At 44.8% G+C, this 24102-nt stretch overlaps 2 protein-coding genes across 5 annotated transcripts in view; both read left to right on the top strand.

Moving 5' to 3' along the window:
• SLC22A15 (solute carrier family 22 member 15) overlaps positions 1-17151 on the top strand; it is a 52903-nt gene extending 35752 nt beyond the window's left edge. For 3 of the 4 annotated variants that reach the window (XM_016124343.2, XM_036235041.1, XM_036235042.1), the window contains 7 exons: positions 165-380; positions 2183-2323; positions 4238-4323; positions 9552-9672; positions 11065-11137; positions 13738-13926; positions 14241-17151. In XM_016124343.2, coding sequence (XP_015979829.2) covers positions 165-380; positions 2183-2323; positions 4238-4323; positions 9552-9672; positions 11065-11137; positions 13738-13926; positions 14241-14327 — 913 coding nt within the window. In that variant the 3' untranslated portion in view covers positions 14328-17151. Of the gene's footprint in view, positions 1-164; positions 381-2182; positions 2324-4237; positions 4324-9551; positions 9673-11064; positions 11142-13737; positions 13927-14240 lie in introns of all 4 variants that reach the window. The other variant, XR_004955252.1, reaches the window with a different exon arrangement.
• A 1447-nt stretch (positions 17152-18598) lies between these two features.
• Positions 18599-24102, top strand: part of MAB21L3 (mab-21 like 3) — a 103580-nt gene continuing 98076 nt past the window's right edge. Inside the window, exons 1-2 of the mRNA XM_036235045.1 lie at positions 18599-21955; positions 23784-24070. The gene's annotated coding sequence lies outside the window, so the exon portion shown is untranslated. The remainder of the gene's footprint in view (positions 21956-23783; positions 24071-24102) is intronic.

The raw sequence follows: 24102 nt of genomic DNA, 5'->3' as shown, positions 1-24102 counted from the left end.
TGGAAAGCCCCCTCTCTCCCCCCGTGCCATTGGGAGAATGAGGCTTAAGACCTAGCGTGGAACTCACTTGGGGCGAGGGAATCGCATAGTGTGTAGGCGAGTCGTACCCTTCCTGTGCACGTGGACCTGTGCGAACATACAGCCTTTAATGACGTCTCTTTCAGATTCATTCCTGAATCACCTCGTTGGTTATACTCCCAGGGTCGACTGAGTGAGGCGGAGGCTGCTCTGTACCTCATCGCCAAGAGGAACCGCAAGCTCAAGTGTACATTCTCACTGACGCAGCCGGCCACCAGGAGCTGCCGGGAGACTGGAAGTTTCCTGGACCTGTTCCGGTACCGGATCCTCTTGGGGCACACCCTGACCCTCATGTTCATCTGGTAATTATAGCTACTGGGTTCTGGCTGATCTTCGGCGCAGATTGCTAAAGCCCTACTGATAATCTGAAGTTCTCCACTTATTGTCATCGTGAGGCTGTTTTAACTAGAGCAAGCTGCACCCGATCCGCCCCCTCCCTTAGTGCCTGGCTTTGCGCTCCCTCTGTTTCCTCATCTTCCCTCTCAAGGAGGAGGTGATGATGATGGTACCTGGCACAGAGGTTTACCGAACTTGAGGTGCTTGATGTAAATATTTAAGTGCCCCCTGCCTCCTACCTGCCCCCCTCCCCCAAAAATGGAAAACAGGCAAGTGTAGCAGAAACAGAAGAGTTCCTGGAGAGGACTTTAAAATGCCTGCCTTTGAGTCTGGCATCAAGCAGTTGGGCAGCACCTTGCGAGGCCCTGGCTGCATTCCGTGTGCATTACCACTACCCACCCACCGGGGGGCGCTGAACGTCATCATTCCCGGGACAGACGGATTCCTGGGAGTGTGGCGTGGCGAGTGGATTGGTACTCCCTGAACCTGGTTTTCAAGGTTAGCTTATTCTAACTTGCCTCTCGCCATGTTCTCAGCATTAATGTACGTTTCATTGAATGGTTCAGGGTGATTCCCTTTGAAGGATGAAGTTATGGGAAGGGGAGAAATGGATGTGGCCAGCATGTGCAGTTTGTGAAGCTCACACGTGTCTTAGCATTGCGTGTCCTGCTGGGGCGCCATAGGTGTTGTTTGGTCCCGGGCTGGGTGTGGACACCCTTTCGACTGGGCAAAGGACTGTTGTGCTGTGGTTGATGTGTATTTGCCATGAAGGCTACATGGAAACCCACATTTTCATGTGGGAATAAAAGAGAGCAGTTTTATATGTTAGTGATCTCATACATAAAGCTAAAACAAACAGTAAGTGGTCTTATTTTCATTTGTTTATCCTGTTCTATTTTGTTTTGTTTTTAATCAGTTTCCTAGACACAGAAGTCGCTATTATTTATCCCCTTTGCTCTGTCTGAGTGAGCTCTGACTTGAAGCTTCAGGATGGCGCTGGGTTCGGCTTCGCTCCTGGGCTCCTCAGTTCCCGGACGGTGGGAGGCGGGCTCGGTGCCGGGCACGGTGCCTGCCACCTGGGGGGTGCCCCCCCCCCCGAGTGTGCAGGAACGGCGTGCGTAAATACGTGATGGCTGTTCCGGAGGCCGTTCCCAGATGCTTGTCCGGAGACTCTGCCTCCACCATTGCCCTGTCTTTTCTTTCCCCTTCTGGGTGTCTGCAGCGTGTGCACCTGCCGAATGCTGGATGGGGTCAAGAACCCGTTGGGGGATGGAGTGCCGGTCATTTCTGGCCTGCAGGCAGGTGACCCACGGACGGTCCCTAGTCAGCTCCTGTTCTCAACACCAACCGCAGTTGGCTTTCTCCGTGGGAGTTCTTTTCTAGGGTTCTTTAGACAATATCACAACAGTTGCCTAAGGCAAGCATTCTATAAATAGTGTCAAATAAAGCAAGAGTAGAGCCATTCGTGGTCTTCTGTCAGATGCAGAAATGCTTGACGAAAGCATACACCAAGTCTTTTCTCTTCGGCAGCTGGCCACTCACTGGCTTCATCTGGCATCTAGAGAAACGATTCCCAAGGCCCCCTTATTTTTTTGTTTTTTTGTTTTCCCTACTACAGGAATGTAGATTAAGATAAAAGTGTCAGTGGGAGGGTCAAGCTTGTTGCTTGAGACAGATCATGCCCCATCAGATCAGTATTCGAATCTTCTCTGGCAAATTCTGATGTGCTTTGTCTATTGTCCTTCTTGCCTTTAACCCCCAATCCTAGGTTCGTGTGCAGCTTGGTGTATTACGGCCTGACTCTGAGTGCAGGAGATCTGGGCGGAAATATTTATGCCAACCTGGCCCTGTCTGGCCTCATAGAGATTCCATCGTACCCCCTGTGCATCTACTTGGTTAACCAAAAATGGTGAGTATGGGTGAATATTGAAGCGTATGTACACACACACACACACACACACACTCACGTGTAAATGCCTAAATGTCACTGTCTTGTCTGCATGCAGTGTCTGCTAATGACTCCACAGCGATTAGAATTCTTTTCAGACCAAACACAGTTCGAATTCATTTTTTAATACACTATTTCTTGGGTTTCATATTTACGAGTTTTTCTGTAGGGTTTCAACCCAGTATTGAAAGGCATTACGACCTGAAGGTTTTTGAGTCATCTGTGTGTAATTCCTTCCTCCCAGCAGATGAGAGTATTGGCACTATGTAGCTAGAACCCAAGCACTGTCATTTAGAACTATTTACACAGGGCAGGAACTGGAGGAACGAAAAAGACATTTCTTGCTTCTTGAGGCCCACTCGACTTTGCCGACGGGAAGAACATATCCTGTTCCGCTGCTCGCTGTCAGCGGGCACAGGTTAGAAACGCCTTTGTCAAGTTCTTTTGTAGAGCGCCCTTTCCTCAGTTTCCTCAGACCCTCCTGTGATCGAGCCCTGACCCGGGGCAGCTGAAAACCCTGTCCTGCGTGAGCCAGGACTCCGCCGGGCCAGCCGTTTCCTGCCCTCCGGAAGTCGGCATTCCTTCAGCGTCGTGTGCGGAGCTGGCTGCTGTCACACACACCGAGTTTAGCACAGTTCGAAGGCTTGGTTTAGATTCTGTTCAGCTGGAGGGCTTTCTCTGGGGCTTGGTCCCAGTCGCGTCTGCTGACCCCTCTGGTAGTGGTTACACGGACCCTGGACCCTCGTCAGGGTCTGAGAGCTGGGTTAGGCAGCCTATTCCGAACCCTGTCCCCAGCATCCCCAGGGTCCAGACGCCCCTCCTCTGTGCTGCCTTCGCTTCCCGCGCACACCTCTGAGGCCCCCGACGTGTTATGAGGACACTGTCCATGGGGGGATCCTATACACATGTCTTTGCAGCCCCAGTGCCTGCCTGGCCTGGGCCCCGTCGCGCACAAGGCATTCGATGCTGTTAAATTGCGCAAAATGACCTGCAGACTCAAGTCCGTCTCCCATCTCCCCGCCACTCCCACCAGAGTCAGAATTAAAATCTGAAGCGGAGGGAAGGAAGGGACGCCGCCTCCGGAACCAAGCAGACCTGAATTCAAGCCTAGTCTCAGCCACGTTTCAGTCTTATGACTGTGACAAGCTCTCTCCCTAAGCCCCTAAATACTCATCCTTACACGAGAGGCTTTAAAATCCCCCTGGCAAAACCGTCATAGATATTACAGGTGGTATCGAAGTTGCTAGCAGGGGACCTAGAGAGTGGCAGGCGCTGGAGAGGGAGGCTGCCCGGTGTCCGTGCGTCTCTTCTGAGTCTGCAGCTCTGATTTGAAAATGGCTTCTCCCAGTAAAGAGTGCGATGAATTTCACTGAATTCTGACCTAACGGGAACATTTTTCTGTTCGTGTTTTTAAGAGAAGGCTTGTTTTACAGTGTTAAAGTTTTTAACTGCTCAAGATTCAAGGAACCCAAAATTAACGTGAGCTAGAAGACTTCCTTCTCTACGTTTCAGTTTCATTCTCTGGAAGATGGAGAATGTAACAGTACACGCCTTTTGGTTTATTATTAGGATTAAGTACGATAATGGAGAGAAAGCATCTAAAGCAGGCTAGAACGTAGTAAATACTCACAGAAATGGGATGGTTCTTTTTTCCCCTGCAGACATCATTTAATGCTGCCATCCAGCAAGTTTCCTTTAGTTTTATGATGCTTATTTATTTTATGTCCTGGGCAGTCACATTTGCCACCCACTCCTTAAGAAAAGATGAACGTGCATAATGAAACTGAGGACATTTAAAAAGGATGGTTCGAGGGGAGAAGCAAATGAATTTATAAGATTCTCGAGAGAAACGTGTAATTTCTTTCTATTATTTAGGTTTGGTCGGAAGCGGACGTTAGCGGCATTTCTGTGCCTGGGAGGGCTGGCTTGTCTTATTGTAATGTTTCTTCCAGAAAAGAAAGGTATGCCTTTCGAATTTCTCCGTAAGGGTTTTGAGCAGCACTTTTATTACAATGAATCTCAATATCGTGGCGAGATTACCATATGCCATGCTTCACTCCTATGATTGCATATTATTTAGCAATTGTGTGGGGTATAATGGGCCAGATTCTTCCCATTGCCTAAACTGTTCTCCGGGTGAATAATGTGCTTAGAGGTGCACTATTAATTCTTTCAGGCGATTAAGCTACCATCTGGGGTGTCTGGGCTGCAGCGCCAGGGCTGTTAGAGTTGTTTATTTGATGATGATGAGGACCGTTCAGTTCTGCACAGAAAGAAACTCCATCCAGGGCCGCAGATTGCACTTGTCATTCCTGCCAACCGCGGCATAGGGGATCAGAGTCATCGGTCGTCAAAGGTGGCTTTGGCACCCCTTGATGTTCCTAATATATCAGAATTCCCAGCGGCAATAACAGCAACAATAAGACTTTTCATCATCGGTGGTGATTGACATCTTCGTGGTCTTACATAAAGTGTGAATGAAACATCTTTAGGAAACTTTGGCATATTTATATATTTATAACTTGGCTATGCATGCACAGCTTCAAAAAAGGGCCCTTTTGGCATCCTCATCAAACCTTATCCGCCCCTCTATGGAAACTCCGTGGATAGTGCTGGGTCTCTCCTGTTTTTTGGACCAGCGCGCCCGAGGCCTGCCCGCTATCGATCGCATCGGGAACGGTGGCGTTGGCAGTGATTTTCAGCAGTGAGGAGTGAGTTATGCCACATGCTCTGCTGCGGAGGTCCACGGTTCAACACCAGCCCTGTTTGGGGCGGGGGGGCTTTTCAGTTTTGATAGAGCTCCGTCACGGGGCTTGTACTTCACGTAGGGATCATCGTGAGGTAGCTGAACATCAAGTTTCGAAAACTACCGGAAGTGCAGCTGAAGAACTTATTCCTGTCAGAGTTTTTATCACATGTTAATGGCGATTGCTCCTCCCTGAGATTCAGCGGTGCCGGCGTCTCAGTGAAGACGCGGAGGCCGCGTGGTCTGGTTCTGCAGCCCTCTGGTATACCTGCCATGCTGTCGGTCGCTGCCCGCGGTTCTGTGCCTTGGATCTGGGTAGGGCGCAGTTTGTTCACTTGTTGGGATTTTACCCAGTATTTAGAACTATCTCATTGTGATTTTCATGGAATTGTGGAAACTAGAGAATTTAGTTAGTTTGGGTATTTATGGTTCTCTAGGCAAATTGTCGTCTCTGCTGGTGCCAGGAAGGAGGAACTCCTCAGCGGCTGCCCCGTCGTGGGCTTGTAGGACCAAGTGCCCGGGTCTGTTTGTCTGGGACAGGACACCAATAGGCTTCCGGTCATTGTAGCTTTAGGTTTAGCAGATTTTGCTTTTCACAGATGACTTGGAGATTCAGTCGTCGTCTACTTATAATAGCCCAGTGCTCCGTATGTCACCTTAAAGAGAAAAACTTTTTGTTGTCGCTATAAACATACCTGTACCCTGTCACACCTGCGCAAGCCAGGCAATCGATGTCTTTCCTCTTTCCACTTACTGTACAGTCCAAGGAACCCACAGCCTAGGACTCCGCACACGGCCCTTCCTACAGAGACCTAAGTGAAGCAGATCTAGACGGGACTCACTCCGCTCACGTCCAGCCTGTTCTGAGGGAGCAGGTCGGGCTCTTTGTGCCCCGTGCCCTTTTGTGGACCACAGCACAGCAGAGTGTAAGGAACAGAACAGCACGGAGTCTTACACACTCCACAGACGTGCCTTGAGAACACGAGACCTCTGTTACACTCGGAAAGTAGGCGTCTAGTCGATTTTTGAAGATTTCCAGGGAAATAAATTCTGTGATATCCCTTAGCAAATTGTTTCTATTTTTGATAACCATTAGAATGTTAGCACGATCCTTTTCCACCACAACTGAGTGCATTTCCTTTCATCTTATTCATCGCCAGAGACAGAGAACAGATGGTCACCCTTTAATTTTTTTTTTTTTTGCATAATTCTTGCTATACTTGCAGAGGGTCCTCTAGCTATTCCTGAATCTCCTCTTTTTTTGAGCTCAAAAATTTGCTCTTTACACTTTTTTTGAACCTTTTTATATTTACTCTTTAAAATATGTTGATGGCTTTTTTTTTTTTTTTTTGAAATCTCAGTTTTTTCAAAGTTCCGAGCTTGAAGCTACGTGTTATGGATAAATACGTACTAAAAACAAGGCCCAGTTTGAAAAATTCTGTCAGCATCTTGTGTGAGCTCGGAGACCACTCATTTTCTCACAGCATCTTATGCTCGTTTTCCCCACCAAATATGCATTTACTCTCTCCTTTCTGCCCACTCAGGTGCCGCTCTACCTACCAGCTCTTTTTTAGCATCAATGTGTGACTATGGTTCTCTGTGTCTGAGGCACAGACAGAGAAGTTTAACTCTAAAAGAGACAGGCAGACAGCAGGAAGGTGGATTGTTTAATATTTCTCAGCACTTATTCGAGAAAGTGCTCTGTCCAGTCCATATTTGTCCACTCGTCGACTTCCAACTGAATAGTCTCCCTCAGGGATAATGTTAGCAGGTGACCACTAAGTTTTTCCACAGCTTGGTCATCATACATTTTATCAGTCCTCTATCCTTCCTCGAAGGATCCTAACTAATTAAGCTTATGATTTATGATTGTCTCCATTAAAAATCCTAAGGAATATACAAAAATCTACTAGAATTAGGAAATGTGTTTAGCAGAGTCATGTGACACAATTTTATTTCTGTATATTAGCAACAAATAACTAAAATTTAAATAAAGCAATAATCTTTTTAATAAAATTAAAAATATGCAATATTTAAGGATACATTTTATAAAATATGTGTAAGACTTATAGATAACTATAAAATATAAAGCATTGATGAGGCAAATTAAAGATCAAATAAATGACTTAGTGGTAATAATAAAATAAATGAAAAGATCACCATGCTCAAGGATCAGAAAATATTGTTTAAGGTATCTATTTTCCCCAGGATGACCAATCTTCAGCACAATCCGAACAAAATTTCCAGCAGGCTTCTTCTTGTTGATAGATATCGACAAGTTAATACCTAAAATTTTGTAGAAATACAAAGGATCTAGAATATCCAAAATAGTTTTCATGAAGAAAAACAAAGTTGTAGGACTTACCTTACCTGATTTTAAAACTTACTACAAAGTTACCTTAATCAAAACAGTCTGATATTGGCATAGAAATAGTTGTATAGATAATATAAAAGAATCGAGTATGAAATAGACCCACCTATATGGCCCGTTGATTTTTATTTTATTTTTTGAGGGGAGCTGAGATTTTTACTCACCTTTTTAAAATGTTTTATTCAGGCATAACATACATAGAGAAAAATGCACATGATCAATTTGTTTTTAACAAAGATAAGTCAATACTACGAGAGAAAAATAATCTTTTCAACAAATGGTGCTGGAATAATTGGATATCCATATGTTAAAAATTTAACTTTAACCTGCATGTCATATCATATGCAGTAATTAACTTGAAATTGACGGTAGACCTAAATATAAAAGCTAAAACTAAATAAGAACAGGGTAAATGCTGAAAGGCAGGTTTAGTGTGTGTGTGTGTGTGTGTGTGTGTGTGTGTGTGTGTGTATTTTTTTCAGAAGCACCTCATAGTTTAAAATAACATAGTCAATACTTAAAATCTCTAGCATCTTCTTCCAAATAGCCCGGCAGGGAGGAGAAAGGCCCAGATGGTCATGTTCGGTGGTGCCCGGGCTGTTGTGTTCAGGACGCCGTCTTTAAAGTCAACAAAGATTTTATTTTATTGTCAAGCAGAGAAGGTGAAACTTTGAGACTGGAGTGTATCATTCCTCTCTCCTCAGAAGGTGAGAGAGCATGAACATAGATCCTTCTCGTTCAGTTAATCCTGATGGCTGTCTTCCTCCTCATTTGTTTGATAAATATTCAGCGAGTACTGGGTACTCCCTGGGAGGTACCGTGAGGGACTCGGATACAGACAGGACTCGGCTTCAGGTAACTCCGAGTGTATCGTGGACAGACTAGGTGGGAAGTCAGCCAACGTGAGACAGTGTCAAGTGGGCCGGCTGAGCGGCCGGGGAGCGGGGCAGGGGTGGTCAGAGGAAGGGGCGGCGGCTGCGTTGGAGTTATTTCAGGGAAGAGCGGTTCGTGTGCGCCGTGCGACGAGTCCCGAGGAGGGGACCAGCTTGTTCCATTTGGAGAAATGTCAAGGAGAATGAGAGGCAATTGCTTCGAGGATCAGGACATCGCTGTTGACCTTTAAGAGTAGGAGTTTCCGGACTGGGTGGCGTCGGGAGCCAGGTGGTGGCGAGTTAGGGGCAGGTGCGTGGGAGGGGGCGGAGCGTCGGCCTCTCACTGGATGGAGATGCTTGGTCTCGAGGGGGGAAAATACAGCAGAGTCGATGAGAATTCTTTTCTCAGAAGATGAAAATCGTTATTTGGAAGGTTATTTTGAAGGCTAGTGAGTAATTGAAGGCATTAAAAATGTTCGAAAGGGAATGATGTCAATAAGGAAAGAACCACAGGATAATTGATAATATTTTTGATAGGGAAATGAGTGGGCATAGAGTGTGTTTTTGCGTTTTACATAAAAACGTTGCATTAGGAAACTAAAATACCATTATCCGTTAGTAAGTCAAATACGTTGGGGAGGAGGCAGGATTAAAAGTAGTTCCGTATTTCAGCCTTGCTCTTCAGGAACGTGAACGCTCCATGCCTTCGGGCAGTAATGTCATGGGCCGTTCCTCCTCTGTGCGATGGAACGCGGGTGGGGGTTTTCCTGGCCCTCACCTCTGCACGCCATCTATCAGACAACTTTCTCACAAGCCAGGACGCATCAGCGATGTTGAGTGAGGTCGGGGAGAAAGGTGAGGCAAGTAGCACCCTCGGGAGACGAAACCTACGATTTCGCCGAAGCTCCCTTTTCCCCAGCGCAGAAGCCTTCGGGGGCCTGCGTCATCAGGCGTGAGCGTGGGCTTAATCACACGTGGTGGCCACCGCTCAGTGGGATTTCACGGGGACAGCCAGATCACTCAGAAAATATTCCCACACGTGTCGGGTGCGATTACTAAGTGTTCCGAGCGTGTACGCAGTTACAGTCCCTCTTGGCTGTTTGAGATCAGCATCACGTGCCTCCCTCAGAATTACATGCGTCATTGGAAAAAGATTTGCTCCAGTAAGGACCTCACCGGTGCCGCATGTGTCCTCCCCAGACACAGGTGCGCTCGCCGTGGTGAACAGCCGTTCCTTGTCCCTGCTGGGGAAGCTGACCATCAGTGCGGCCTTTAACGTCGTTTACATCTACACCTCCGAGCTCTACCCGACGGTCGTCAGGTACGCCTCCGACACTCCGCCTTCCCCTTCCTGTTGTCGTGGTTGCTTGCAGCAGCAGAGGTATGGAGCAGAGGTCGTGCGGCCAGCAGCAATTCAGCGAGCAGAGTAAGCTCAGAAAACTGTCTGTGTAGACCGCTCTTTGCCCATTTTCCTCTGGCCGAGGAAAATGCGGCTTCATCTTGAGCCAGATTCCCACATGTGAATCGTGAGGGAAGTAACTCTGCACCAAACATGTCCTGTCCCCCAAATAGTGCTTGGATGTTGTTTAATTTGGTGGACTTCATTTATTCCGTCACCCATCCTGGGTCCGGCACATGAGAGACAAAGGGACAAGGTCCCTGTTCTCACAGAGCCTGCATTTTAGCACAAAACATACACATTTTGAAGAAGATAATTCATGGTAATAAGTGAATATTGGATTTCCATAGTTATTAAAGGTGGTTTTAATGAATAAGACCTGCTTATATTGAAAAGAATATACTCCACCCTAAGTCTCCCCTCCTAAAATAGGTCCGAAAACAAAAAACAGCCCGGCGTGAGGGGCGGGGATTCACCGCACTGCCTCTGAGGGCTGGGCCGTCCCTCGCTCAGCGCTTTTCCAGTGTTTGCAGGCTCATTCCAGACAGACCCCCTGTCTACTCCTCGTGCGGGAAGCCCAGTGGTTCTCCGCCGTTTCCCAGTAAGAGGTCAGGTCGTCTGCGATTGGCCCGTCGTTCCTGATTGTGCCTGTCACCTACCTGCTCTGGCTTCTGGCCCTGAAACTAGGATGACCAGTGGGGAGGCGCTTGAGAGGAATGTGGGCATCAACAGCAGTTGGCTGGAACGTCGGGGTGACATCTGGTCACCCCGCCCATACCCGTTAACCATTCTCACGCCCTCCACACCTCGCTCGCCACGCTCCCCAAGAAGGAGGTGTTCAGGCGGCCCCTGTTCACGGGCCTGACCCTCAGCGCGTTATTAGTCAAGCTTAAATGAACGGGCAGACGTTTCGGACTGCAAAGCCCTGGTGTTCTATGGCCGCGCTAACTGACGGGAGACCTACGAAGACACAAACCCGGGGGACGCTGGACAGAGACGTCCACGCGCTCTGAACTGCACCGTCCAGGACGGCAGTTGCGAGCCTCGTGTGACCATTTCAATTTAAATTCATTGAGATAAGTTACAGATTCATTTCCTCATTCTTAGTCACACGTCGAGGGCTCAGCAGCTGCGTGCATCTGGTCTGCAGTGGCTTTCACGTTGGACAGCACAATCGCAGAACATTTGAAACATCACAGAATGTTCTTGTAGGAAGCACTGCTCTGTAGGATATATCATTCTGCCCCCCAGGGTCTTGAAATGGTCCCCCCAGAACTCACTGATTTTTCTTTAACTTTTTCTCTTGCTTTTCAGGAATGTTGGGCTGGGGACTTGTTCCATGTTCTCCCGAGTCGGCGGGATTATCGCCCCCTTCGTCCCCTCCCTGGTTGGTTTGTACCTCCGAGTTTTTCTCTTGCTTCTCTGCTTTGGAAATGCTTGTGCTTTTCGAGTAGAACCTGTGCCTTTCAGATTAAGGATCCTCTTAGGTTAGTACCAGTCTGGGGGGTGGACTCTGCCCAGGGATGCTTCACCCCCCCCCCCCATGGCTCTGATTTTTTCGCTCATCTGTATTCATCGAGGGTTAATTAATGCCTGGTTGCCCCCTTTCTGTCCCCATGCACGAGTTGGTCAGTTAGTGAAATATTATTAAGCTTCTGCTGTGTGCCGGGCACCGCGCTAAGCTCCTCACAGACGTCATCCCGTGCTCTCTTTATAGCAACCGTGTGAGGTCCGGGATGTTGTTGCCCTGTATGAAAGATGAGGACACGGTAGAAAGAGGCTAAATACCTCTCCCAAGGCACAACACTGGGAAAAGAACAGTCAAAGGGAAATAGACCTAGCGGTGTGTTTATTAATACTTTTTGCCGTTTTCTAAATTTTATAGTCAAAGGGGCGGGACTTAAATGACAGCCCTATGATCCTTCCAGTCCTGAAATGTCCGGGTTCTGGGACAGAGCCGCGGAGCCCCACACGTGTCTCTGCTTGGTCTGACCTATGGCTTCCCAGCCCAGAGTCATCGAGGGGTGACTAGATTTGGTGTGGCGCTTTGTACCTGTTCCGCAGACAACTGTTCATTACTCAGGCGACTTTACTCCCTTCTTCCTGGTACAGGTATCTCTGAAATGCCACAGGTAGCTTTTTTCTTTCTTTCTTTTTTTCTTTTCTTTTCTTTTTTTTTAGTCGCAACACACATCCTTTTTCTATCTCTCTCCATGTCTCATGCTTAATCTTAGGTTACAAGACCCTTCTTACGAAGGAGTCACATTCCATTCTGCAAAATGTGTCTGACATGAGGAGGCTTTCGTTAAAGACACCCACCTCTGGGTGGTGTCCCAGAATGTCATAATGCCCAGCACTGTGTCTCTGTTGATCCCAGCTAAGTTGGGAAGAGGCAGAAGTGCTGTGCCCCCTTTGATTCAACACCCACAGGCTGAATGGATAAGAAAATAAGACCCTTACATATGCTTCCTACAAGAGACTCACTTCAGATCGAAAGACACACACAGGCTGAAAGTAAAGGGCTGGAAAAAGATATTTCATGAAAATGAAAATGAAGGAAAAAAAAAACTGAGGTAGCAATACTTATACCAGGAAAAACAGGCTTTAAAAAAAAAAAAAAGGCACAAAGACGGACCCCGTAATCCCACTTTGGGTATTTATCCAAAGAAACCCAAAACACCACTTCAAAGGGACATGTGAATTCATAGGTTTATTGCAGCATTATTTACAATAACCAGGATCTGGAGACAACCTGGGCGTCCATCAATGGACGAATGGATCAAGAAGAGGTGGTACATATATACAGTGGAATACTACTCAGCCATAAAAAAGAGTGGAGTCTTGCCATCTGCAACAACATAGATGGACCTAGAGGGTTTCGTGCTGAGTGGAGTGAGTCAGACAGAAAAAGGCAAACGTCCTATGATTTCAGTTACCTGTGGACTCTAAAGAATGAAATAAATAAAAGAAAAAGAAACACAGAGAACATTTGAATGGTTGCCAGATGGGAGGGGGTAGGGAATGGGAAATACAGCATAGGGAAGATAGTCAATAATATTGTAATTACCGTGTATGGTGTCAGATGGGTACTAGACTCATCAAGGTGATGACTTCCTAAGTTGTATAAATGTCTAATCACCATATCGTACACCCGAAGTTGATATAATATTGTATGCCAACTCTAATTGAAAAATTAAAAAAAAAATGATTAAAAAAAAAAAACCCACACCCTCAGCACTGAGCATGCATTTGCATGCAGGTGTCCAGAGGTCATTCATTCTCCTCCTCCTCCTCCTCCTCTTCCATCATCTCTTCACTTTTGAAAAATCAGCCAAATACTACCCGAGGGGACAGCCTCGCCAGCTGCGGCTCTCCCCCCAGAACTCGGAAGCCCAGACTGGATGATAACACTGAGCAGCTGCAGTGCAGGAATTCAGAGCTGTCAGTCAGCTGGGAAAGGCCCCGGGGCAACGTCCTGCAGGGACCTTTTTTGTTTGTTTGTTTCTCCTGTGTTGTTATCTTTGAACCTGTTTGTGTTTAAAGAAACTGTTTAAATTTTCCTGAGCACATCTTCTTCGTCTTGGAAGTGAGTGCTTGTATCTCTGACCCTCTGCCATGTTCAGTCCAGGAAGTGTCCAGCCCTGCGTGTGTGGGGGGTTCTTTCGGCTCTTGTTCTTTTTGGGGTGTTTGTACCTTTAACCCCGGTGCCTCTCCTTGGTGGTGCTAAGCAAATCGTGGCCAGTTCCAGGGTTGAGGACTTTAAAGCTCGTCATGTTTTATTTACTCGCTCCTATCTCTGCGGGTCCGAGGATCACTCTGAATCCTCAGGACAGTTCTTGATGGGGAAAGAAGTGGCTTACAGTGTATTCCAGTGGGAAGGCGTGAACTGGGTAGCAAACGGGGCGGTCGCTCGGTCATGAGACGGCCGATGTCACCCCCGAGGAAACTAATGCTGCGTCCTGTTTCCACTCCACCCCCCGCCCGCAGAAATACGTGCAGCGGTCTTTACCCTTCATCGTCTTTGGCGCCACGGGCCTGGTCTCCGGCCTCCTGAGTCTGCTCCTGCCAGAAACCCTTAACAGTCCGCTGCTGGAGACGGTTTCTGACCTTCAGGGGTATTCCTACCGGAGGCTGGGGGAGGAAGCTCTGTCATTACAGACCCTGGACACCCCACAGGTATGGCAGTGTTTGTCTTAATCATTGAGATTTGCCACTTGGATAATGATGGGTTTTAGGGGGGATGTGGGGAGCGTATCTGGTTAGATTAAATAGAACCGAGCAAAACTGCTGGAAGTCAAAGGTGGGATCTAACAGCAGCTGATTCTCCGAGAACGAAAGGTGCTCAACGACTCATTAGCTTTCTCAGGACACCTTCGGAGCTAAGTCTTAGATGTCGTAAAACCGCATCTGTCGGCTGAATGTCGGATGGTAATTTTCGTTTCCGAAATGCCACGCTACCCTTTCACCCCCTTTTCTCCTTCCCGTTTCAGTCTGTGGACAAGGAGCACGTAGGGAGTGAGAGCGAGGAAGAGGAAGAGTTTTACGATGCCGACGAAGAGACCCAGATGATCAAGTGAAGAGCCCCGGGCCCCTGTCACAGGCGGGTCGTCCGTGGCGCCTCTGCTTGAGGCAGCTTCTCCTGGGAAACTTCACGCATCAGAGGAGATAGGCTTGGACTCGCATAGAAGGGACTCAGCGTGGACCGATGATTTTTCAGGCCCAGAACAAGTTGGGGGAGAGATTTAGTTCACGGGAGAGGCCATCACTGCATTGAGGGAATAGTTAATTTGTCCAGTATTCAGGTTTAGCTCGGAATCATGACCTCGGGTGAGACAACTCAACTCCACAAGCCAGAGTGGCCGGCCGATTTGTTTCCAGAAGTTTAATCATGTTGCTTTTCCTCCATCACGACCTAAAGCAGATATGCGAGATTTCGTTTTCACGATTTTAGTGGGATAAGACGAACACCTTTAAGACTGAATCTTTCAGTCCTTAAGATTCACCTCCGTATGCATTTGACGTCCACCCGTAAGAGTTGCTCCTCACCAGGAACCTTCTGAGACAGGCCGCTGTTCGTATGTTGACCTACGTGGCCTACGTGGCCCGAGGCCCTCCCTCTGGCTTGACTCTAACTGATGAAAGAAGTTGGGTCCTCAGCTTAGTCCCTGGCCTCACAGCCGGCTTGAGCTCTTTGTGCCTTTAGTCCCACAGATGATTCTCTGGGAAAAGCCAACTGCACCAGAGTGACCGGCTCAGAGTCAGGCGTGGCTGCGAGTCTCTGTCAGCTCAGATTGCATAATTTCTTCAGTTCCCTCTTGGCACACCTCTAGAAAAATTTCTGTCTCAGATTCGAGTACCAGCATTAACTTCAAAATTATGCCCCCCCCCAAATGATTATGTTTTATAAAGGTGGAGAGCAGTTAAAAAGGGACTTGGTGAGCCTTGGATGTTAAAAGGAGGCGGTGGGGCGGGGGGGAGGTGGCATTTTCAAGAAAGAAGAAAAGAAAATTATTTTCCACAATTTTGTATTTGATTTGTTTTCGGTGTTGTGCAATGTGGGACTTAGGCGACATTTAAGAATTTGAGCTCTCCCGAGATCAGCCCCTGCCTGTTTAGTGAAATGGAAGGCACAAGAATTTCATAGGAGATTTTGATTTCTCGCTAAGACCTACCGACTTTCAAATAAATCAAAATCATACTTAAGTGTCCTAAAATCATGTGCCGAAAATATCTATTTCCCCAAGAAGCCTGAATGTCATCTCAAACTGGAGTCAGTGAGCCTGGGCAGCATCGCTTTATGTCACTTTCCCAACTAGGAAAATTTCTGTGTTTTCAGAATTTCCGCTCCTCCTAACCTCTTAAGAGAAAAAGAAAATGCATTAGTGGTAATGAAAAGACGCCACAGTGACCCACAGTGACCGCTTCGGAAATCTTGGAGGCATCACCCCCAGCGGGCTCCGGTACCTCCCCCCTTCCCCCCATCTTCCCCACGTCGTCTCCTTATTTGCCCTGTATCAGTCTGTACCTTTGTATGTGAAGTATTTTTATGTTCTTTATGCCCATGATTATGTATCATGCTCTCCACCGATAGGGGCCGTCTCTACTGCTTTTTATTTCTCTCTGCTGTGTACAGAACATGGGCCTAGATGTAGTAAGGACTAGAACGTAGCATCGTTTCTAGCCATCCAGGACATTTAGAGCTCCTCCCAGTATCATATTCGTAAAGCCCAGGCGGATCTGACCCAAACCGCCTACGCTGTGGAATCCTGCTTGTCTTTCTCTGGAACAGGCAGACCCCGCCCACTGCCAAGGGAGGAGGAAAGGAGGAACTTAAGGGCACTAACAGCTCCTCAGCGGCTGGGGCATTCAGATGAAACAGTGAGCTAACGCACATGCGATCCGGGGCTGGTCAGAGCTCTCTCTGTGTTGTAAGAGTGACACATCCCATTACAGAAAATCTGGAAACTAGAAGTTAAACAGTTTACCACCCATAGGCCCAGCACCCAGAGACAACTAGTGCCGTGTCTTTGTTCTGTCTGAAGATGAGCTGGGTATCCATCTCTGTTGATGCTGGGATTTCCTCTGCCCCTGGCTAAATAAATAAGGACTCCGTGAGTTCTGTCCCTGGGTACCCTCTGTTCCCAGCTGTGGGGTGGAGGAAGGAAGGGAGGGACACACAGTTTGAACACATGTTGCTTAGTAAGGCGAGGCAGGCTATCAGCTGCCCATGTCGGATGTGTCGTTCAATTTCGTTTGTTTCTAGATGGTCTTTTGCAAAGTTTAATAATTGCTGTTTTTTTCCTTCCACCGCCTTGTATAAGAACATTGTTTTCTTTTTGCCATTAACTGTTAAAGAACAGTGATTATAGAGAATGTGCACATGTATATGCTTGTGGAGATTAAGTTATTAGAAGGCTTTTAATTCTTAGCTAACATATTTTGTTTGTGCACATGATTATATTTTCGTGTTCAAAATTAAATTTCTTTTCCCCCGAAAAGCAGCAAGAAAATTGCAAGACACCTAAGAAACGCCAGGGTTTCCAGGGTCCAAAATTTCGTAGCAGAACCTTGGTGCCACATGGACACATTGAAAGAAACTGTGTTGTAGTTTCCCGATTTGGTGAGTGAAAACTGCTGCCCGTTGTAAATGCAGTTTTGTAATGTGGCTGCTTTCAAGCAATATAGACATTCCCTAGTATTTAAAAATGAGTGAATAAAATAAACCAAGTAAGCAAGAAGCAAAAGAAAGTTTCCAGGCAGTGCTTAAGTGAATATAATCTGGACAGGTATTTTTGTGGAGGTCGAATTGACAAGAGAACCTTTTAATAGATTTATGTTCTTTACAAAAACATTGAAATAATTGTCACCGTTATATCAGAATTAAAATACAGGTTTTCAATAGGACTTGCTCCTTCATTATAAATTCTTATTAGATCATTGATTCTTATATGGAAAGGTATCTATAATGGATTCTTTTAACTAAATAAAATGTAGGTATTTTAGCTTCTTATGAATTTAGTAAAGAATCACAAAATATAGGCCCTTCCTTTTGTTCTTACAGAATGTATCAGGATATACAGTATCATCTTTGACAAATTAGGCAAATACAGAATCTGCCAGAAATTATTAGTGGTATATGGGATGGGCTACAGCAAAGTTAGAGAGTCATGGACCAAATAGATAACTATAAAAATTTATTTTTAGAAATAGAAAAATGCAAAGATAATGCATTATTGGAAAATTTGTCTACAATGTAGTACACTGAAGGAGAAAGACCTTATGATTACCTGAATAGATACATTAAGAGTATTTGGCAAAATTCAACACCTATTCAAAATAAAAGCTATTAGCAGATGAGAAATAAAAGGAAAATTCCTTAGCAAAATAAGGGATATTGTGGTACTTATGGGTAGATTGGCACATAGTGTCTCTTGATCATCTTGGTACCTTGGCCTTCAAAGTTTTTGATCATGACCCACAATAAGAAATGCTTTTAATGTATATGTCTTCACTCTTTCTCTCTCAACTTACAAATACACACGTACGCGCGCACGCACACACACCCACACTTGTCATTGTGCAAACATCAAGTGCACTTACACAAACCCAGATGATACAGCCTACTACACCCAGCCGTGTGGGACAGCCTCCTGCTCCTAGGCTACAAGCCTGGAAGCATTAGGCCATTGTAAATCAGTGGTAAGTAGTTGTGTATCTAGACACACCTAACCATAGAAAAGGGATGTAAAAAATACAGCATAAAAGATAAAAAAAATGGTGCACCCGTATAGGGTACGTGCCATGCCAAGAGCTTGCAGGGCCGAGTGTGTGGGTGAGTGGGGAGTGACCGTGAAGGCCTGGGCCATGCCGTCCACTGCTGCAGACTTCGTAAGCACTGTACACTTGGGCTACACTAAACTTATAAAAAATATTTTTCTTCAATAATTAACCTTAGCCTACTGTAACTTTTTTACTTTTAAACTTTTAATTTTTTAAAACTTTTTGACTCTTTTCTAATAGCACTTAGCTTAAAATACACATTGTACAGCTGCACACAGATTGCCTTTATTTCCTTATTCTGTATGTTTGTTCTATTAAATTTATTTATTTATTTTTTACCTTCTAAACATTTTTCGTTAAAAGCTAGGATGTAAACACACACATAAGCCTAGGTCTACACAGGGTCTAGATTATCAATATCACTGTCTTCTACCTACACAGCTTGTCCCACTAGAAGGCCTTCAGGGGCAATAACATGCATGGAGCTGTCACCTCCTGTGATAACGATGCCTTCTTCTGTAACACCTCCTGAAGGACCCTCCTGAGGCTCTTCATGAGAAGGTATCGCTCTTCTCAGAAATATGTCCATGGTGGTTTGCTTGGTTTGTTTCTGTTTTTCATCATAGATTTGCTCGTAAGCAAATAATGCACAATGAACGTTTCTATCTATTGATGGCTACAATTTCACTAGGCAATAGGAATTTTTACCTCCATTATACTTTTATGGGACCACCATCGTTGACCAAAACATCATGTTACACATGTCTATTTTTAAAACATTTGTATATGTACGTGTGTATATATTTACAAAATTTTTATGAAAAAATACTTATCCTTGCTAGGCACATTGATAGCTTACATTCTGTTCTGTTTTGTTTTTTAAATGCCATGTATGACCCACTGAATTGATTTCATGACGTGCTAATAGGTTACAGCCCATAGTTTGAAATCCACTGTTTGCTACTCTACTACAGATGCTTTAAAGCTAAAATGTACATTTCCCAAGTCCCTGGTAGCTAGGCTCCTAGGTGCAAATTAGTTCTGTCAGATACAGATGGAATTTGGGGGGCGGGAGCGAGGCGCAGGCCATACGTGTGATACGTCGGCTCTCTTCTGCTGGGGCCCCCAGTGGTGGAGGCATTCGTTTTGGCTGAGGTGGTTTCAGCAGAGATGTTGACAGTCGGAGGCTGTGTTGATTAAAATCCTAATGAGTTCAGATAGAACAAGGTAGAACATAGCTCGAACAAAATTTCAACATACAGCCTGACAAAATAATTCTGTTACTCATATGGAAAAGGAAAGATTGACGAATAATCAAGACCATCTTGAAAATTAAGAGCAAGCAGAAGGGACTTGAACTATCAGATATCGAAACTTCTGATGGTATGGTATTGGTACAGCAAAAGACAAGCAATCGATAGAACATAGACCAAGCCTAGAAAACAATTCGGCACTTTTTAAAAGATGGCCTGACAGATCAGTGGGAAAAGAACTAACTATTCAATGTCGATATGGGAGTGATTGGGTTCCTGTATCAAAGAAAATATAATTAGGTTATTTTCTTCTCACCATACCAAAAACAAATTTCAAATGAATTGAAGAACTAAATGAAAAAAAAAAGCAGAACTTTAAAACGATTATAAAGTGATATTGGGAGAATATTCTCATGACCTTGAAGGATAGATAGATGTTTCAGACAAGAAGTGAACATTACAAATTATTTTTTTAAAAAAAGAAGAGTGATATATAGACTACATCTAAATTTTAATTTCCCTTCTATATGACTAAATAACCCACAAAGTTAAAAGAAAAAAATATTTACAACTTCTGAAGAGACAAGGGTTAATATCCAGAATATATTAAGAATTGGTGCAAATCAAAAAAATAATAGTAATAGGCAATTCACAAGTGAAAACCTCAGCCTCACTAAAGGATCAGAGAAAAATCAGATTAAAACATTAAGATATTTAAAATCCATCAGATTGGAGAGGAAGTCATGACATCAAACTTCAAAGATAGAAAAAGGAATTTACATTCCGATAGATGCATAAATGTATTCATCAACTGGATTGTAAATAGCAACTCAGGTTGGAAATAACGCATATTCTCTGATATGGAAATTCTGCTTCTGTGTCTATATCATGGTAGAGTTTTCAAATATTTGACTGTACCTATTATAAGAAAAATGTTTTAATCTATGATACACACAATGTACACAGCTACATACGTATCCATACACACACACCCCAAAACAGTCTTGTAAAATAATACTCTTCCTATATACATTGCATTTATTTTCTATTCTATTTCACTTTAAAATGAATACTGCTGAATACACTCAAAAGTGATTTCGCAATTCATAGGCAAACAGAAGTGAAACGTAATACCTTTAGTATTTGCCTTAATACTTGCCTAGCACACATATGTGCAAGAAATGTGTACAAAGATATCCCTTGTGGTCATAATAAAACAATGCAATTAAACACCTTTGGTAGGGAAATGTGTAGAGACAATTTTATATCCATAGAATGAAATGAAACATAGTTCTGTGTATGGAGGTGGATGGATCTGAACGTTGGACGAAAAGTTGGCACATTTTTGCTAGATCAGAGTCATTTTATGGTTAAGTTCTTTAGTGACTGAATGGGGTACTTGCTATTTAAAGAGATTCAAATGCTTTTTATGTCACGCTTTACTGTCAAGACTGTTGCTATTGTCTTGGAAAAATACAGAAGCCTCACTGTTATTCGCTCCCAAAAGAAGTTATTCCCTTTCCCTGTAGGTCTAAATTTCTCTTGAAGACGAGTTTTGCATCTGTGAAAACCTCGAGAAAACGTCTCAGCTGAGACTCTAGAGCTCTGTAGGATAAAGCTTAGGAGAGATTACTTATTTATTGAAAAATGTCAAGGGCCAATGTAGCCAAATAAATATTAAAATAGCTTCAGTCTAGACCCCGCAGAACAATAGATTTCAAATAGAATAGATTCTGATGGAATCGCTTCAAATATGACTAAGAAACTGAATGAAATGATTGTGCAAGTTGGGCAAAAAACGCACACTCACCTTGGAGGAGAGCGTAATAAATGAATGACTTACCAGCATGTGGGGCAGAGCTTCCAGAAACCACAATGGAGCAGGTGGCGTGCGGGAGGAAGCCTTTGCGGCAGTCACTGGAGTCAGCCTCCTGGAGCCCAGCATAGGGTGTGGGGGGTCTAGAGGCAAACAGGAGATACTCGGCGCTGGGAGGCGCTCGAAATGTCAGTTAGGGTTGTTAAATTAGTGAAGCTAGGCCGTTCTAGCTGGTGATGACACGCAGATCTATTTGCTTCCTGGAGCCACTTTGGTTATTGTAGATGCATTTCAACACATGTAGGGATTTGCTTTCCTATTTGCTGTCGCAGGCGGCATGCATCCATTTTATCGTGGGGCAGGATCAAGAAGAGGGACTAGAACACATTTCACACAGTCCACAACTGGAGTGTGATCTGACGGACAGCTTCCCTTCCCCGCTCGCAATTATTTGAGTGGGTACCGAAGAAATACTGATGACGTCAAGGACAGCCTCTCACCACACTGATGATCCCCTCTGAGGAAACATTGACTATCATCAGCAGATATTTGAAATCCTCGCATTCTCCCCCACTTTCCTTGATAATGCAAACTAGAAAAACGATGGCCTGCAATGAATTATGTCTATGATACGCTTGTTGCTAATGCAACATAGTTAGATTAGAAATCTTAATCCTAAAGTTTATGGGGAAGAAAAGCAGAGAGCAAGCAGTTCACTTGCAAATAATATTATTCCCACTATTTATTATAATTAACTTTTCCATTATAGTTTCCTCTGAATGGATACTATAACCAAGGACGAGGAGGAGGATGAAGACTCTTGCTTTTGCAGGAAGAATGACAGCAGAAAATTGAGGTTAGGAGATGTCAATCAAACTAATTTTTCCATAAAGACTCCCAAGAACCTTTTTAGTTTACATAAGTAATATGAGTTTCTTATTGCTGCTGTAACACGTTATCACAAACTTAGTGGCTTTAGACAACACAGGTTTGGTATAGTTCTGGCGGACACACTACAAAATGAGTCTTAAGAGGTTTCTTAAGAGCTGGTTTCTTTGGAATTCTCCCGAGGAAAACCCCTTCCTTGTGTCTTGCGGCTTCTGGAGTCTGCAGCGTTCCTTGGTCCTGGCCACACTACTCTGGTCCCTGCCTCTGTGGTCACTTAGCTTTCTGCTCACTCTGGTCCTGCCTCCCTCCTTGCTTATGGGCCTTATATGGCTCTTTCTCAAGGTCAGAGCACTGCTAGGTCTAGATCCCATCTTGTCTTATGCCAAGGCCCATGCACTTCATTATCTCTTTTGACCTGCCTCCCGTGAAAGAAAGATCATTCGAGAGAAGAGGGGGCACTTCTCTTTCCAAGACCATGAGAACTGGCCTCAGCTCTTCCTGGTTTTCAGTAAGTTGGGAGTAACAGAGGCTGGTGGAATGCTTACGAATCCGAGGCTCAGATATTTGGATTAGGCTCCTTTTGGGGGGCAGACCATTTTAAGAAGGATTCTTAGTTAATGATTCTCTCTATTTTAGAACCATTGACATTTTTTCTCCACAAGTAAATCAGTGGAGAGAGACTTTTGTCGGTCCATAATATGGACTGAGAAGCTTGCCAAGTTTTAAACTCATCACTAATGGGCCAAATTCAGTTAAAATCTTATAGAGAAGATGGAAAAATTTTCTATCTCTGGGGTGTCCTTTGGGATTATTTTCAATGTTCACTTTAGGTTAATTATTAACCCACCATTCTACCAAATACACTCACGAAAAATTCGCCAGGAGCATACTACGTGCCAGGCACTGTAGCAGGCTCGGAGTTGCCGCCGCTCGGTGAGGTGGGTTCCTCAAGCTGTAAGCCTTCCCAGAGTCTTTGGCCCAAATAGGACATAGGGAGTTAAAGTACTGTAAAGATAAAAAGGCCTTGATGAAATCAGAGAGCGCCCCTGGCATCCAAGTCTGGGAAACTGGCTAGTAACAGAAATGCATTCCTTTTCCAAAGAAGAATTTCTTAAGGAGTGAGATCTCAGACTGAGCTGGTGATTTCAAAGAAGGCTCAGTCACATAACCGCTAAGCTATCCCTCACCCTATGCTTTTAATTATGTCAGTAATTAAAATTAATTAACTAACAGGCTAAACACTGTCCTCCGGGGAAAGGAAGCCTGTTGAGCTTGCTGCTGTTATCAGAGGGACATAGAAACATTTCCTCTTGCAAATACTCTGTCCCCTTATCATGTTAGCCACATTGACAAGCCCAGAGCAACTACCACCATCCCCCCCTGCCACACACACACACACACACACACACACACACACATTAAATTCCTTTATTTGATGCTTAATAACTTCTAGTTTTGAAGTAGTTCAAAAGGCATTTTAGGTATCCTCTGAAGCCTTCACAATATTGCATGAATATGGTTTTAGAATCAGGGAGACTTATTTCTCATTCTCATTTTCCTCTTCTCTAACATGAAATGTCAATGTCATTTTTATTATAAGTCTGTTGTGCTCATTACCCAGTAATATGTATGTAAAATTCCACCTGCCACGTAGGAGGGCTTCAATAAATTGTACCACTTAGGAACTGCCAAAGACTTTAGAGCGAGGATTTAATGCATACATTATAAAAAGCATTTTTTTTTTAAAAAAAAGTGAATTCTCATGGTGTCATATTTTTTTCCCCAAAATGAAACAGATGAACTGTTTCAAGAAAACATATTTTCACCGGCTCCACTTCATTTGCCAACTAATGATGTAACTGGAGAAATATGACTTTTATGAGACCACTTTCCTCCTCTTTATTGTCCTGGAAGGGCTGTCGTTTCCCACAGAGGCATGCCTGGAAGCCGCCTTCCGCCCTCCCCCCTCCCACCTTTCTGAGGAATCCTGGGGTGAGGGAGGAGTGGAAGGAGTCTAAAGAACCTCTTCCTCTAGCCCTGGACGACAGGTTCTCTCCTAAGCCTTTGGAACCGGCTTGGAGGGGTAAGTGTGAGATGGGGGTAACTGGGGAGTAT

Source organism: Rousettus aegyptiacus, unplaced genomic scaffold, assembly GCF_014176215.1.
Source record: "Rousettus aegyptiacus isolate mRouAeg1 unplaced genomic scaffold, mRouAeg1.p scaffold_m13_p_17, whole genome shotgun sequence".
Taxonomy (NCBI): domain Eukaryota; kingdom Metazoa; phylum Chordata; class Mammalia; order Chiroptera; family Pteropodidae; genus Rousettus; species Rousettus aegyptiacus.
The sequence above is the reverse complement of the archived record's forward strand: the minus strand, read 5'-3'. Positions and strand labels throughout refer to the sequence as shown.